This window comes from Trichoplax adhaerens, genomic scaffold (assembly GCF_000150275.1).
Source record: "Trichoplax adhaerens TRIADscaffold_8 genomic scaffold, whole genome shotgun sequence".
Taxonomy (NCBI): Eukaryota; Metazoa; Placozoa; class Uniplacotomia; order Trichoplacea; family Trichoplacidae; genus Trichoplax; species Trichoplax adhaerens.
In genome coordinates, this window is record NW_002060950.1 from 1,152,775 (window position 1) to 1,166,694 (window position 13,920).

At 34.1% G+C, this 13,920-nt stretch overlaps 4 protein-coding genes across 4 annotated transcripts; 1 reads left to right on the forward strand and 3 right to left on the reverse strand.

Moving 5' to 3' along the window:
- Window positions 1-666: 666 nt before the first annotated feature.
- On the reverse strand, window positions 667-2,658 carry TRIADDRAFT_38009 (uncharacterized protein; the record flags this gene model as incomplete). Its single annotated transcript, XM_002114714.1, has 4 exons — window positions 667-816; window positions 985-1,131; window positions 1,736-1,959; window positions 2,547-2,658. 4 exons carry the CDS (start codon window positions 2,656-2,658, stop codon window positions 667-669), a joined length of 633 nt encoding a protein of 210 aa, XP_002114750.1.
- Window positions 2,659-4,520: 1,862 nt separating this feature from the next.
- On the forward strand, window positions 4,521-6,626 carry TRIADDRAFT_58554 (uncharacterized protein; the record flags this gene model as incomplete). Its single annotated transcript, XM_002114541.1, has 4 exons — window positions 4,521-4,604; window positions 4,934-5,149; window positions 5,504-5,644; window positions 6,426-6,626. The coding sequence occupies 4 exons, from the start codon at window positions 4,521-4,523 to the stop codon at window positions 6,624-6,626; spliced, it is 642 nt and encodes a 213-aa protein (XP_002114577.1).
- A 2,091-nt stretch (window positions 6,627-8,717) lies between these two features.
- On the reverse strand, window positions 8,718-11,686 carry TRIADDRAFT_58555 (uncharacterized protein; the record flags this gene model as incomplete). The annotated part of the gene is made up of 6 exons (XM_002114715.1): window positions 8,718-8,917; window positions 9,321-9,368; window positions 9,831-9,909; window positions 10,228-10,329; window positions 10,465-10,657; window positions 11,604-11,686. 6 exons carry the CDS (start codon window positions 11,684-11,686, stop codon window positions 8,718-8,720), a joined length of 705 nt encoding a protein of 234 aa, XP_002114751.1.
- A 265-nt stretch (window positions 11,687-11,951) lies between these two features.
- On the reverse strand, window positions 11,952-13,909 carry TRIADDRAFT_58556 (uncharacterized protein; the record flags this gene model as incomplete). Its single annotated transcript, XM_002114716.1, has 5 exons — window positions 11,952-12,058; window positions 12,244-12,460; window positions 12,658-12,747; window positions 12,905-13,131; window positions 13,885-13,909. The coding sequence occupies 5 exons, from the start codon at window positions 13,907-13,909 to the stop codon at window positions 11,952-11,954; spliced, it is 666 nt and encodes a 221-aa protein (XP_002114752.1).
- Window positions 13,910-13,920: the final 11 nt, after the last annotated feature.

A 13,920-nucleotide genomic window follows, 5' to 3' on the forward strand; every position in this document is an offset into this window, starting at 1 on the left:
TTATATAACCTTTTACCATGATCCCTTCTCATTTGCACCTAATGCTGACAATATTGTTAAAAAGCTTGTACAGTTTTGAAATATTACATTTTTTTTAATTCCCTCTATTAATTAATGATCTACTGTACAGTATAGTATACTATATAATATTGTATGCCGTGTTATTAATGAATCTGTCTGTTCTCAAGATTAGACCAATTCAAGATATTCTACATAAGTACGTGCACTGTCAGCTTGTTTACGTTGCGTTAGGCAGATACACAATATGACGAATTTATAATTGACACGCCATAATCGTACTGCGGCTGTATTGTTAAACTCATGATGTCTAAATGTGGTCGATACAAATACATGGTAATCTAGGCTTCTTCTCAACCCTCTTAAGACAGTTATGGAGTCTGATGATCTACAGTAGAAACTGATACTTGTACCAGCTTACAATTTTTTTATTTTTAAGTAGCATTTTGTAGTTGTAAAATAAACTCAATTGTAAGAGATAATAACTTCGTGCAACTGCCTAGCTCTCTCGAACTGCATAAATCATAATGTCACGCCTTTATTATTAAATAAGAATATCATCATCACTCAATGAGCGTTCCATAAAGAAATACATTGTTGAATAGATCATACTATGTGATAGGCGTAATCGAATGTCCAGTATTCCATTTACACGAGTTTTTTAGCTTCAAAAAATCTTTTCAAATTTGTCATCTGCCATATCCCAGTGGCGATAAGAACCAACGTTTGTGCAACTGACCACCACAATACACGGGTATTGGTACTATCACTAGTTGTTCGAAATCTTTCTTCTCTAGACTGTTGGTGAAGGAAGGAAAAGTGACTCATTTGACATATGACAACTTTGTAAAAAATATCCTGAACTACTGGTTGATAATTAATACTGTAGCACATAATACGAGTATAAAATCAACTACTAGATGCTTCATTAATCCTACAGCAAATAGACACTAGCAATTGACTCACCCTTTGGTATCCCTGTTCTTTAGCAATTTGATCGGTTTGATCTATTAACTGCCTTAAGCGTATCTGCAAATCTGATAGCTTTTGTTTCTCGGCCATATTACCATAATCGTTGGCATGCTCGCCAATGGACATTGCTAAATGGACACGCTACAGAAGAGAAAGGAGTCATTAGCTTACCAAGTATTAAATATTAAGATCAAAAATTCTTAAGTTCAGGTAGAAATTACAGATTACAACACAATTCATGAAGTTACTCCTCTATTGCATATGGTTATGGAAGGTGGACAATATAGAAACTAGTTTTAAATTCGAGAGCGTATAGAATTGTTCTATTATTTATGGATTAATTAGCAGCGGAAAAATTAATTCAGCTAAGGTAACACAGCTATGTTGAAATAAAAGATTTATCATTCATACTGTTTAACATCACTTTGCAAATACAATTTGTAGAAGTATAGGGTTTTGTTTCAACTTGATTCGAGTTTTGATAAACCCTTCTCGTAAGTATGGCACAAATATAAGCTACCGTAGTTCTAGTAGCATATGATATCTCTGAAGTAGTATGAACCGAATAGAACAAGAGATGGAAGTTGGATATCGTTTAGTAGGTTAATACAGTATATTTGCGTAGATGTATTACGATGAATCAATACAAGGCATAGCTGGCTTAAGCAGACCTTGATGAAGTAAAATTAGTAGTGGCCTGCTTGCAGGCTCTCTACCAATCATTTTAGTTATACGTATAACTTACCAATTTCCCGCTGTTGAACCAACCGCGACTACTGTTAGAATATAAGCAGATTACATGCTCTCCAGAAGTATGTGAAGTGAAAGTTATCCTGCCTTTAGCTTCATAAAATTTATTGAGAAGCATCTTTTTGCTAGGGTCTTTAACATCAACATGGATTCCAATGCCAGGACTATCTTCTAGATATTTTTGTTGTTGTTCATCGAATTTCTGAACACGGTAGTTGACTATATTGCAGTATTGGTATCAAGCATAACATAACCATGAGAATGTAGACTAGTTTTTACATTGGTTGATAAAGTTACGGTACATGATATGTATGAATAAGATTGTGTTCAATTTTTTGAACTCATTATGCATTATCGACCACTCTACAACTGACTGTTGGCTATTCATTCAATTGTAATGAGTTACTGTAAAATTAAGATTAAGACAGATAAAGATCAAGGTATCGTTAAGAATTGAGAGTAAAGTAAACATGCGATCATCTGCGTAACAGGTAGATTTGGATCCTTGTTATGACGTTGGCTTTGCATGTACAAAGTGACATTTGAACTAGGGTATGAAAAAACAATTCTAGATATATACTGTACCGTACTGTAGGCGTACATTTAATATAGCAATCCGTCACTTTCTGGTACGATAGCAAAGTAATACAGAAAGAGTAGCTTTAACTACCGATTACTACTTGTAGTTACAATTTTTGATTGGGAATTTTTTGAATTGGTGATGGCCAGTTGATGCCACGTCATAAACAGTACGCTAATGAAGTTGGTTTATTATTTGCCTAATCGACTGGGAGGACAAAACTTACCCATGACCATCGTTTCCTCCGGTATTTCCTCAATAAAACATTTCTTGGAGCTTTCCTTCATATGAAAATATAAGCAATCTACAGAGCATACTAAGCTAAGCCATGTTATCATTAATAATTGAACAAGTCTTCTCATTGCCATCTTTTGGTCCAAGTGGAATGCAGTTCTACGTCGTTGAAGAAAGTATTCCAAAAGGAAAACGATTGTCTACAAATGGCGTACGGCAACAAACGCTTTGAGAGTGAGTGTGCGAGCAACCAGTACAGTGTACAGTATGTCGCATGGAGTACAGTACAGAGTACGGTAAATTGTGCAAGACGTACTGTACAGTACTGTACAGTACTGTACTGTACTGTACTCCGCTGTATGATTTACAGCCTACGTTACTATACTGTACTATGACATTGGCAGGTGAAAAATCGCCAATAATACTGTATTGAGTACCGGCTACTATACTGTACAGTACTGTACTGTACTATAGAAATGTTGACGTGTACAAAGTGGCCGAGAAATGGTGACTGATTTCAACCAAAGCAAAATCCCCCCAAATGTTCAGAACTTGAACCAATTGCATGCCAAGCCATACAGCAGAAATCCAATAACGCCAATCCATCGTTATAATTGAAAAATCATTAACAATACTGTATTGAGTACTGTGCTGCTATACTGTACAGTACTGAGTAATGTTGTACAGTACACTGTACTGTACACCAGTCTGTGACTTGAGTGATTTTACCGTACGGTACAGTACAAAGTGATCGAGAAATGGTGACTGATTTCAACCAAAGCAAAATCCCCCAAAATGGACAGAACTTGAACCAATTGCATGCCAAGCCATACAGTAAAAATTCAATAACCCAATCCATCGTTATAATTGAAAAATCATTAACAATACTGTATTGATTACCGTGCTACTATACTGAGTAATGTTATACAGTTATAATTGAAAAATCATCAACAATACTGTATTGAGTACCGTGCTACTACAGTGTACAGTACTGTATGTACAGTACAGTACACTGTACACTGCACATCAGTCTGTGACTTGAGTGATTTTACCGTACGGTACAGTACAAAGTGATCGAGAAATGGTGAATGATTTCAACCAAAGCAAAATCCCCCAAAATGGACAGAACTTGAATCAATTGCATGCCAAGCCATACAGCAAGAATCCAATAACACCAATCCGTCGTTAGAATTGGTGTACGATGTTGCACTTGTACAGTGTACACTTTGAGTCGGACCGTGCCACCCTCTTTGCAGGTGTCTCTTGGCATTACTGATTCTATCAAGAATTCAAGATACGATCAGGAGACTAGCGAGACGATACATTACTAATTCTATCAAGATACGATCAGCAGACTGTCGAGACGATACGCACTGCTACAAGTACTATCCATGATAGCGAAAGGATTCAAACTGTTTGATACGATCTCACGGTGGTACAACTGTTGGTACTGGTCCAAGCAGCTATCATGGATTCCTAATGTACTGTACAGCGCGCTCTTATCCATTCTAGTGTTACATCCTTCCCTATTTCCCACATCAACAGCCATCTTGAATCACTTCCACTGTGTGCAAATGATGTCATGGTCACACTATCCGTCCGGGTTTACCCTGGCTTCATCAAGTTAGTAAGAGTAACTTACTGTTTGTGAAGCTGATCAATTTCAATTAGTTTATTAGAAAGTGTTGAGCTCACAATATATCAGCAACGTGACGGGGTGTAGGACTACTGAGTATACTGCATGTGATTCCATCCGATCCGAAAAAATAGGGTGCAACGCTGTGCAATATGAAGGCAGACGATCAAGTGGCGAAAGTGATGGAACTGAATCAGGAGTAGTCTAGAGTCAAGTATCCAATCGACAATACTGTACAGTATATATTGTTGAGCTCACAATATATCAGCAACGTGACGGGGGTGTAGGACTACTGAGTATACTGCATGTGATTCCATCCGATCCGAAAAAATGGGATGCAACGTTGTGCAATATGATGGCAGACGATCAAGTGGCGAAAGTGATGGAACTGAATCAGGAGTAGTCTTGAGTCAAGTATCCAATCGACAATACTGTACACTATCCACCATACTGTACAGTATATATTGTTGAGCTCACAATATATCTGCAACGTGACGGGGTGTAGGACTACTGAGTATACTGCATGTGATTCCATCCGATCCGAAAAAATGGGATGCAACGTTGTGCAATATGATGGCAGACGATCAAGTGGCGAAAAGTGATGATGGAACTGAATCAGAGTAGTCTTGAGTCAAGTGTCCAATAGGCTAGTTTGGTCGTGACAAGGCGCTAGTCGAACTGTCCGACCGTCCGAGTCGAGTGTCTCTTCTACACTTGTGTACACTTTCCACTATAGTGTACAGTATACATTATCGACTTGGATTGCAGCCAAAGTGGCCTTACTGAGTCAGCGTAGTCTGGTAGACAGACCGGTAAGTGCACATTGCATCATCTTAGCCATTGGCCTGGTGTCCATCTTTGATCGTTGGTTAATGATGGAGAGTGTTGCATCTCGTGCATCCGCTGCTTTGGAAGAAGTTGTTAAAGAAGTGGAAGATCGCTATATTCGAAAATTACAGGTCAGTTTAGCCATAGCAGTGGAGATAGACGATGCGATCATCATCTGATGAATGACGACAATTCATCATGATCAATCATCAAGCACGATCGAGACTAACTGGATGGCCAAGAATGTCTCTTTTCTCCATAGGCAGATTGTAGAATGGTGTCCTGTGTGGTCGAGGTTATTTTCCCTTCGATCGGTCTGGATAGTCAAAACTTTGATCATGCGATAGCCGATTGATTGATTGATTGAGATAGTCTTGGCGATAATCTATAGCCACTCAATTTTCATTGATGTGATCGTAGCCCAATTGAACTTAGCATATATTGGAGATGTGTGTGCTTAAGGTTAATGGGACTTACTTTTGTAGGGCAAAGCTTACAGATGTTGTGCAGCTTGTTGTGAAAACAAATCTCTAACTGGCCATCTTGTACAAGACTGCGTAACCAATTGCGTTAGTGATGTCAATAGGGCTCAAGAAATTTGCAATCAAGAATTTGGTAACTTTCAGGTAAATATGCCTACATCATTAGATCGCAATAGAGTTACCACTACTATTTCACTAGTACTGGTATTGAAATGACTCTTATCATCAGATCTTACTTTGCTCTAGTAACAGTCCTTTTCCATCATGTCGATAGTAATCATTTAGCGCAAGCAGAATGGCTCAACGCATTTGCCACGTACAATGCTAGGCAAATTGTTAGGGTTATAGTCTTGGCTTTAGAATTGCCATTAAAAATAGTGTAAACATACACGAACGACGATGGTGCATGTCTCGATCTTAGAAGTGGAGGATTACCGTACGATAATCTTTCAATCCTATTTTACAGTATGGATTCAATCGGCCGGCGATCAACCTTTTAGCATACAGATGACTAGGAAAAACAAATGGTAGAGCAAGTGACAGATCCTTTTCATAGTGCATTGCTAGTGTACAGTACGTATACTAACCTAGGTAGAATTAGCTTACGATCAACATTCGTACAACTTAATGGATAATCATACAGCAGTGTGAGCTATCTTGAGAAAGTTATCGAACGTGACGATGATGTGCAAGCCAGTCTGCATGTTGCGCCTGCAATAAATAGCTATCGTAAATCGCGGTCGATATCAATATCATTGCTCTGAATAATCTCCTTAGTCATACAGTACTAAATTATGGACCGTATATTCGGTGGATCTTGCTGAGCAACCGGTGTTATTGCATACAGTATTACAACTTTGTCATTTGTTCTCAATGGTTTGATATAATGGGATAATAACACTATTGATTTAATCGCTTGCAACAGGAACGACTTAATAGATGTGCGCTAGATTGCCAAGATAAAATTAAAGACAAAATGAGTAGCAACATGAATGACGTAGAAATGTCTAAATTAACTAAACAGATGGAACAATGTTTTAGTGAATGCGTCGATACCCGAATTAAACTTTTAGCCAAAATGAGGAAAAGGCTAGCGTCTCAGTTGGATAAAATGGTTGATTTCTAGTCATTGGAGTACTATCAAGTCTTGGTTCTGAGATATATGGATTATTATTTCCTTTCTAACCTTTATGGATTTAAAAATATCGCATGTGCAATGCTCAAATCATTAGATATCCTTGCTAACTGTCTCGAGTACAAACTTTTTTATGTCGTTCACGCGGACTTGATCTTTTGGATCCAGGTCAACTGTAATTTTACATATATGGATAATATGATACGCTTTTCTGGATTGTAGATGTTATTTAATTTAAAAGTGAGTTGAACTATACATACAGTACATCAGTTTCTTGTCGGTAAGCATTTTTAAAGTTGATGCTTTTAAATTTTTTAAGTTAGAGCATTATAAAGTTCCTTCATGAATAATTTTGTTGTGACACAATTAGAGTGAGTTTCTATTTCCGTTATAAATTGAGTAAAATTTTTTTCGGCAATGTTGAACATCAATATAATATCATGTTCAGTGACACTTTAAATCGATGCGACTATAGGCAGTAGTTCACATCCCAATTGATATGTTAATCGTCGATTTAAGAATCCTCCACTGATAATGGTAATTAAATCAAGAAAATAATTCTTTCTCACGGCTTTGTTACACGTATATTGCGATAATACTGCAAGTGGTAGAAATCAATCTATGATAGAATTACTTCATCAGATAAGTTGTAAAAAAATGATACTTATACACAGTATAAACTACATACTTACAATATAAATCTTGTAAACCTTGCTTTTCATTTTCGATAGCTAATTAATTACATCACGCTTATAATTTAATATTTGAAGTTTATATATTGTCTACACCATTGGAATTTAGTATTTTTAGGGCAGATGAAGTATGTTCAGAAAAATTCTTTCCAGTCTACTTACTAATTGTGCTACACGACAATTACGCATTAATTTAATTCTCACCCAAGAATAATCCGATGTATTGTAAAATGGAAATCGATGCCCTAGATAACTGTCTAAAAAATAGTCGGCAGTATTAACGGAATTTTATGCAAAACTAGTTTATAAAGTACAGTACAGTATATGCACAGTATTATCCGTCGCTTTCTTGATTTATCTCTATTTACTAACGTACTAAATTGTTGACTATCTGACATCTCAAAGATACTGAAATCACTATGATACAGATTCAACAAATACAATACTAGAATTCTTTTTTCTTGTAATAAATAATAAGTACAGTTTTCGTTCTTGAACAAATGAACGATGAGAATGATATTTTAGAGTAAGACCAGGTGCGCTGTTGCTGTAGTATGTAAGACTTTATAGTTATTTCAGGAAGTTAATCACGGCGCAGCATTTTACAATAACTTTTTTAGCTATTCTGCCGGAACCTGTTATATTCTACAGCTCCGTCTTCTATGTAATCTCAGTCGTAGTGCCTACATTATCCAGTAGATATTTCCTTTTCGAAAACTAAAGGCATTTCAGAATAGAGTAGATTAGCTACTGATACAAGCAATCAAACACGATAAGAGTTCGTCGGTATTCATGTCCTATTGTATTGGGAGGCCAAATCTGATAGTATGCTCGTAGTGTTTAGTTTTCTGTAGTATTTTTAATTTTATTATTACAAATTTTGATCTGTAATATGTAGCATATTTAAAGATACTTCAGTTATTTTTGCTCACAAAGTATGCCAAGTTATCAATTCCATACTACGGTACTACGTAAATCACTTCCAAGGCAGTATACTTATTGAAACCTTATACGGTAAATTTAGCCGTTACTTGCACTTTCAGGAGATTTCCTCTTACATGTATATTATTATATTTGTGAATATAACAAAGATTAGTCCATAATTAAGCAATATGCAACGAACAGAAAACAGATAAGGTGGCAACAGTAATCAGGAAAACAACCGAAATCTACGGAAATTTTATTTTATTGTATTGATGCTGGCAATATTACCTAACCGTCAGCAGAGATATAATAAGGGTTTAAATTATTTCTCGATTATGCTATTAAGTAGATCAACAATACATGTTTGTCCACTAGATATGAGTATCAGAATTTAAATTTCGTAATATTGGTAAGAAGATTCCAACACAAATGTTACGGTATACAGCGACAGCAATCGCTAGGCAATTCAATAATCTGATTTACTTAAAGTTATAACTTTGCTAACAAGCTTTTTAGATTGATCTCCTCGCGTGAGTTCTATAGCATCTCCAGTAATTTCAGGCAGACCGCCTAATTCTTTCCTTATTTCTACCATTGCATTGACTACGTAATCCATTTGCGATTTACTTATGGCACGATTTACAGTAAAGCGCATTCGGCCATGACCTAAAATATGAAAGTGTAAGATAAAATGACTTACGATCTCTCATATTCAATTCGTTACAGAATCGTTATCGAGTAAATAAATATTTGGTCTGTTCTTCTCGAATAAGTCTCTAAAGTAAATTATCAATCACCAGGGTATTTTACTTGAGTTAAATAGATGTTTATGATAAATAAAATATATTCTAAATACGAATACTTTAAATTTGCATCGATAAATCGAAATTAATGTAACATTTTCTTGTGATATGAGGGCCATTAATAATAAGTGTGGCTTAATGTTATCTAGTAATAATTCATAAAATTTTTGATTGCGATTATCTTCCATTACTGATAATTATATCATGAGAGCTGAGTAGGATGATCTCAGTTTTTTAATATAATATTAATATTAGTCAAGACGAACCTTTTGGTACGGCTGGAAAGCGAACACCAACACCTATGATTCCACGTTCTAATTTAATATAAAGATAAACATGGAATGAATCAGTTAGCTCTAGGAGTATTCATATCTCATTAACTTCTTAGAATAGTATCATCTCAGGAGAGCGGGATCATAAATATACGGTGAAGTAACGGCACATATGATTATTAAAGTCTTATCACATATGCCGTTCGGTGACGTTATTACTTTGTAGACATTTACGTCCGATTTGTAGAAAATATTTTTATGGTATATGTAATGAAATCAATACATCAAATTTCTAAATTCACGAATCATCAAGTTCTGTTAGTGTCTAAGCTATAATAATACAAACTGGCTCCAAAATTTACATTATTTTAATATTAAAAAGTAAAATCTCTAGGTTACCACAATAGCAATAATTTTTTGAGTGAAAATCAAAATTGCTTTTCCTATCCTATATATATTGAGATATAACACACTGTAACGAGGCCATAAGTATCAAAATCTCACCTAATAGTCTATCGTAAACCTCGTAAACAGTTCTTTCTGATCCAATAATAATTGGGACAACGCCTGCCTCCATAATACCCTATCAATTTATGCAATTTCAAAAGAATCCTCACAAAACTATTGGTACCGGAATATTACAACCATTTTTATGTAATCTCGTCCAAAGTATTAATGATAAATTGATAATAAACTAATAAACTTTATATCCTTTTACGATATTACCCCATAAAGGTTCAATATAATCCAGCTACTTAGAATCAAGTACTATACTAATGGTTGAGACTAAATAGTACTACTTACGGATGTGGTATAATAATTATTTTTAAATTTTCTACTAAATCATAACTTACTATATGTAGAAATATAGCATATACATGCGTAATTAAACATTACTAACAGGAAGATCGAATCCTTGAGATAAAAGATTTTTCTTGAAATAGATGATATTTTCCTGAAGCGTTTTAACATGTTCTGGCTCATCACTCATGATTTTGAACGACTAATTATAGTGAATGAGGAGATCAAGAATTAAACTTGAATAGTAATAAAGTTATCCAACATCATTTTGAAAATAATGGCATCAGAATCCTACTAACATTAGCATAACTTTATAGCAGATGAAATTTTAACTAACTTCTTTAATAGCTGCGCAATCGGCTACACTATTGAATGTACTCATAAACCACTGACGGCTTGTATGACGAAGATAAGTAGTGAAATTTGCCGGTCCGCATACATAGCCACCATTACATCCAGAGCCTGCTTTTCCGCATGAGCCAGTTATAATATCAGAGTAATTTTTAACGCCATAGTATTCGTCCGTGCCTCTGGAATGAAGAAGTAAAGATATCATTAACAATTAACATATCATTAGGTGTATTTTTTTCTAGGTCACATCATAAGCTCTGATTATGTTTCGGCATACAGCTTTAAAACTGTTGCTAGAAAGTATTTGATAGAAATACACATATATACTATTTATTTATGATCATTACATGCGTCCGTTTATGCTCACATAGATATAAAATTATGGCCAATGCATTGACCCGGGACAAATACTGCATTATGATTAAGCAAAGCTATATGTTTCAAGTATATTTACTACAAAGAAACAAATTTATTCATATTATAATGATTGTGGTACCAGTGCATAAATGTGCATTATCATTGTACTACTATTTACAGAGACGTTATGTAAATTTTCCAGTTTTAAGGTAATAGGTGCACCGTAAAAAACTAAATTAACTACTATGTCTACATACGTGAAAATAGTAACAGTAGTGGCAGCAACTGCTAAGTATTGCAGGCTTTGAAACTGGTGTAAAAGTTCAATATTTTAGTCATAATGCAATCATAAGATCAATTTACAAGCTCGAAAATATTAAGCGATTAAATCAATTAGTAATAGCGACCGTTATCAGTAGTATGAAGTAAAGTAAATTTAGTTGTAATCTTTTTGACACTGACTTTAGTAAAAAATGATCGTCGTTTGAAAGGACTTAATAAACGCTACCATGTCATAAATGGAAAAGCTGTAACTTTTGACATCTTCTTAAACTTCCAGTATTACTGATATGATATACTTTGGATTTACTGTTTGTACTTACAGTAGGCTATAATTCAGGCTATACAAACATAGTCTGAATCATATACAGTTATGTAGTTTTTAATAATAAATAGGTAAAAGAATACAATCAAATAATAATAATACTGTGCTTGGAATATTTAATATAGGTCATACTTCATATTTAATCTGATAAATGATTCATTTACCTGCCGGTCGCCCCTATAACGCCAGCACCATGGCAGTCATCATTAACAATGACAGCATTATATTTATCAGCTAATTCTCTCATTTTGCTAAAGTAAGTTTGTTGTAAGAAAAATAGAAGATAACGGTATTAATATTTTATGCATTCTTATAAATATATCTAGCATTAATTTTTCGTTATTTTGTAGCAAATAATTGAGGCAAGGACTAAAATTTAATAATACTTGGAGATAGATTACGTATGGAAATTACTTAAGTTCATATTGTGACATACTAATCTATCAATTGAGCTCGTTGTAGTATTTATATCAAAGAGTCTATAAATTTATAGTTATTTAAACATCTTGAGTTTACATTATATCGACTATGGTGCCCTCCATGGAAAATATGCCATCTGTAAAGATGAACGTTCTTCGAGGATTGAATTTTTGGCCTTCTATAAGCTTGGCTTCTAAATCTGAGATATCAAAATATTGCTATTAATAGCTTTATAAACTTGCATAATAGCGATTGTTAGTAAACCTTAATATGAACAACAACTTTTGCTATGCTACAATATTAAAGTGACAAACTCATATTTTTAACTTTCAGTTCCTGAATTATTCCTAGCTTTAACAATTAGCTAGTCATTGATTATTATACCTTTCATATCAAGTGTCTTATAGACCAATTTTTTAGCCGGAGATAATCTTACTCCCATAATAATACTTGCATGGTTATTGGCATCACTAATGATTAGATCATCCTTTGTTGCAACCGCAACTATAAACGTATTACCAAGATATAAGCTATTATATAGTACAGCATCTTCAGTACCATGATATCTGGCAATTTCAGCTTCAGTTTCGCGGTGTATATCCTAAGTGAGCAATTTTAAAGAAGGTAAAAGTCAACTTTAGCTTATATCTATTAAGATTTACACAGATTATATTTGCTATGATTATTTTTCAACATGAATTTAATATTTATCAGAAACACATAAACACCGCAGTCAGCTGAAATCATTTCATTCTCATATTATGATTAAAGTGAAGATACTGTTACTTTATATTATACCAATCCAATCAATTTTCCAGAACCACCAGTAGAGATAGTACTATGAGTATCTAATGCCTTTCTGATTGCACTAAAAATCCTTGGATGTCCCTAAAATTTTCATATGAATTAAATTTAATCGTTATTATTACAAGAATTGCCTGATATTAGATATTACAGCAGCCAAGTAAATATTATTTGAAATCTATTTTCAGGATCGAAGAAAGAGCATTCTACGATATTGCTAATTCGCTCATGAACAACTAACATTCAACATGAGGTAAGAGTTGCTCAACATGTTTATCATATTTTTTCCTTTTGTTGGTATCAAGTCTGCTCCCTTCATATCCTTCACTTGAACAGTGGTATGCCACCAGCCCATATCTTTATATTCTTGAAGACCTTTCGCACATTCTTCATCAAGTTTTCTTAGCGGCTTGGACCATTCAGCAGCTGCCGCTGTCGCATGTCTTATATGATTAGGAAGCTGAAATGCTGTAAATTTAATTAAAACCTTAATATGGTATGAGATAATTTACTACTTATAATGTAAAATTCACTGACGAAGCGTCATAAGAAATGAGTGTTAATAATAGTCAGTTAACAAGGAAGTTATAATATATTTTGTAGCAATAGTTATAGATTAATCTATTATATCAAATAATAAAAATTAGTATTGTAAAAAGGATTTTTTGAAGCTGTGATACTACTCTAGGAAAGTCATGTTTTGGATGGCAGAGCGATTTAAATCTGTATAGTAAATATAAATACCAATTACATAATAAAGGGTACTAGATAATAGCAGGAGTAGATACTTTTTGTGGATATTTACTAACTTGTATATTTCTAAGTCGTTTAATCTGAAAAGATCTTCTAAACTGTTTAAATAAATAATACGGCATTGACGCAAATTAATAAAACCTCTGTTTGTACGTAATTTTATCAAGCTTTGCAAAATGTAGTACTGAATTTATAACAAATTCAGAATTACGCGCATATGAGTAGAGAAGGTAGTGATCGATTTTCTATCAATTCTGGCTAGGCTGATACCAAAGTATTAATCTGTTATTTCAATTAACCTACACGATTATTTTTTCCCTTGCTAAAAGCCCAAGTAAATTAGTTTGAGACATAATTAATGAAATTATTTCTAGTGACAGTGTTCGTAATTTTACTGCTATAAGTTAAGTATATTACTCTTATAAAGATTACATCAACCTTACTAAGATTTAAACGCTAGTTTCATACCTAATCTCTTAGTAGGAAGAGCCATTGATTTACAGG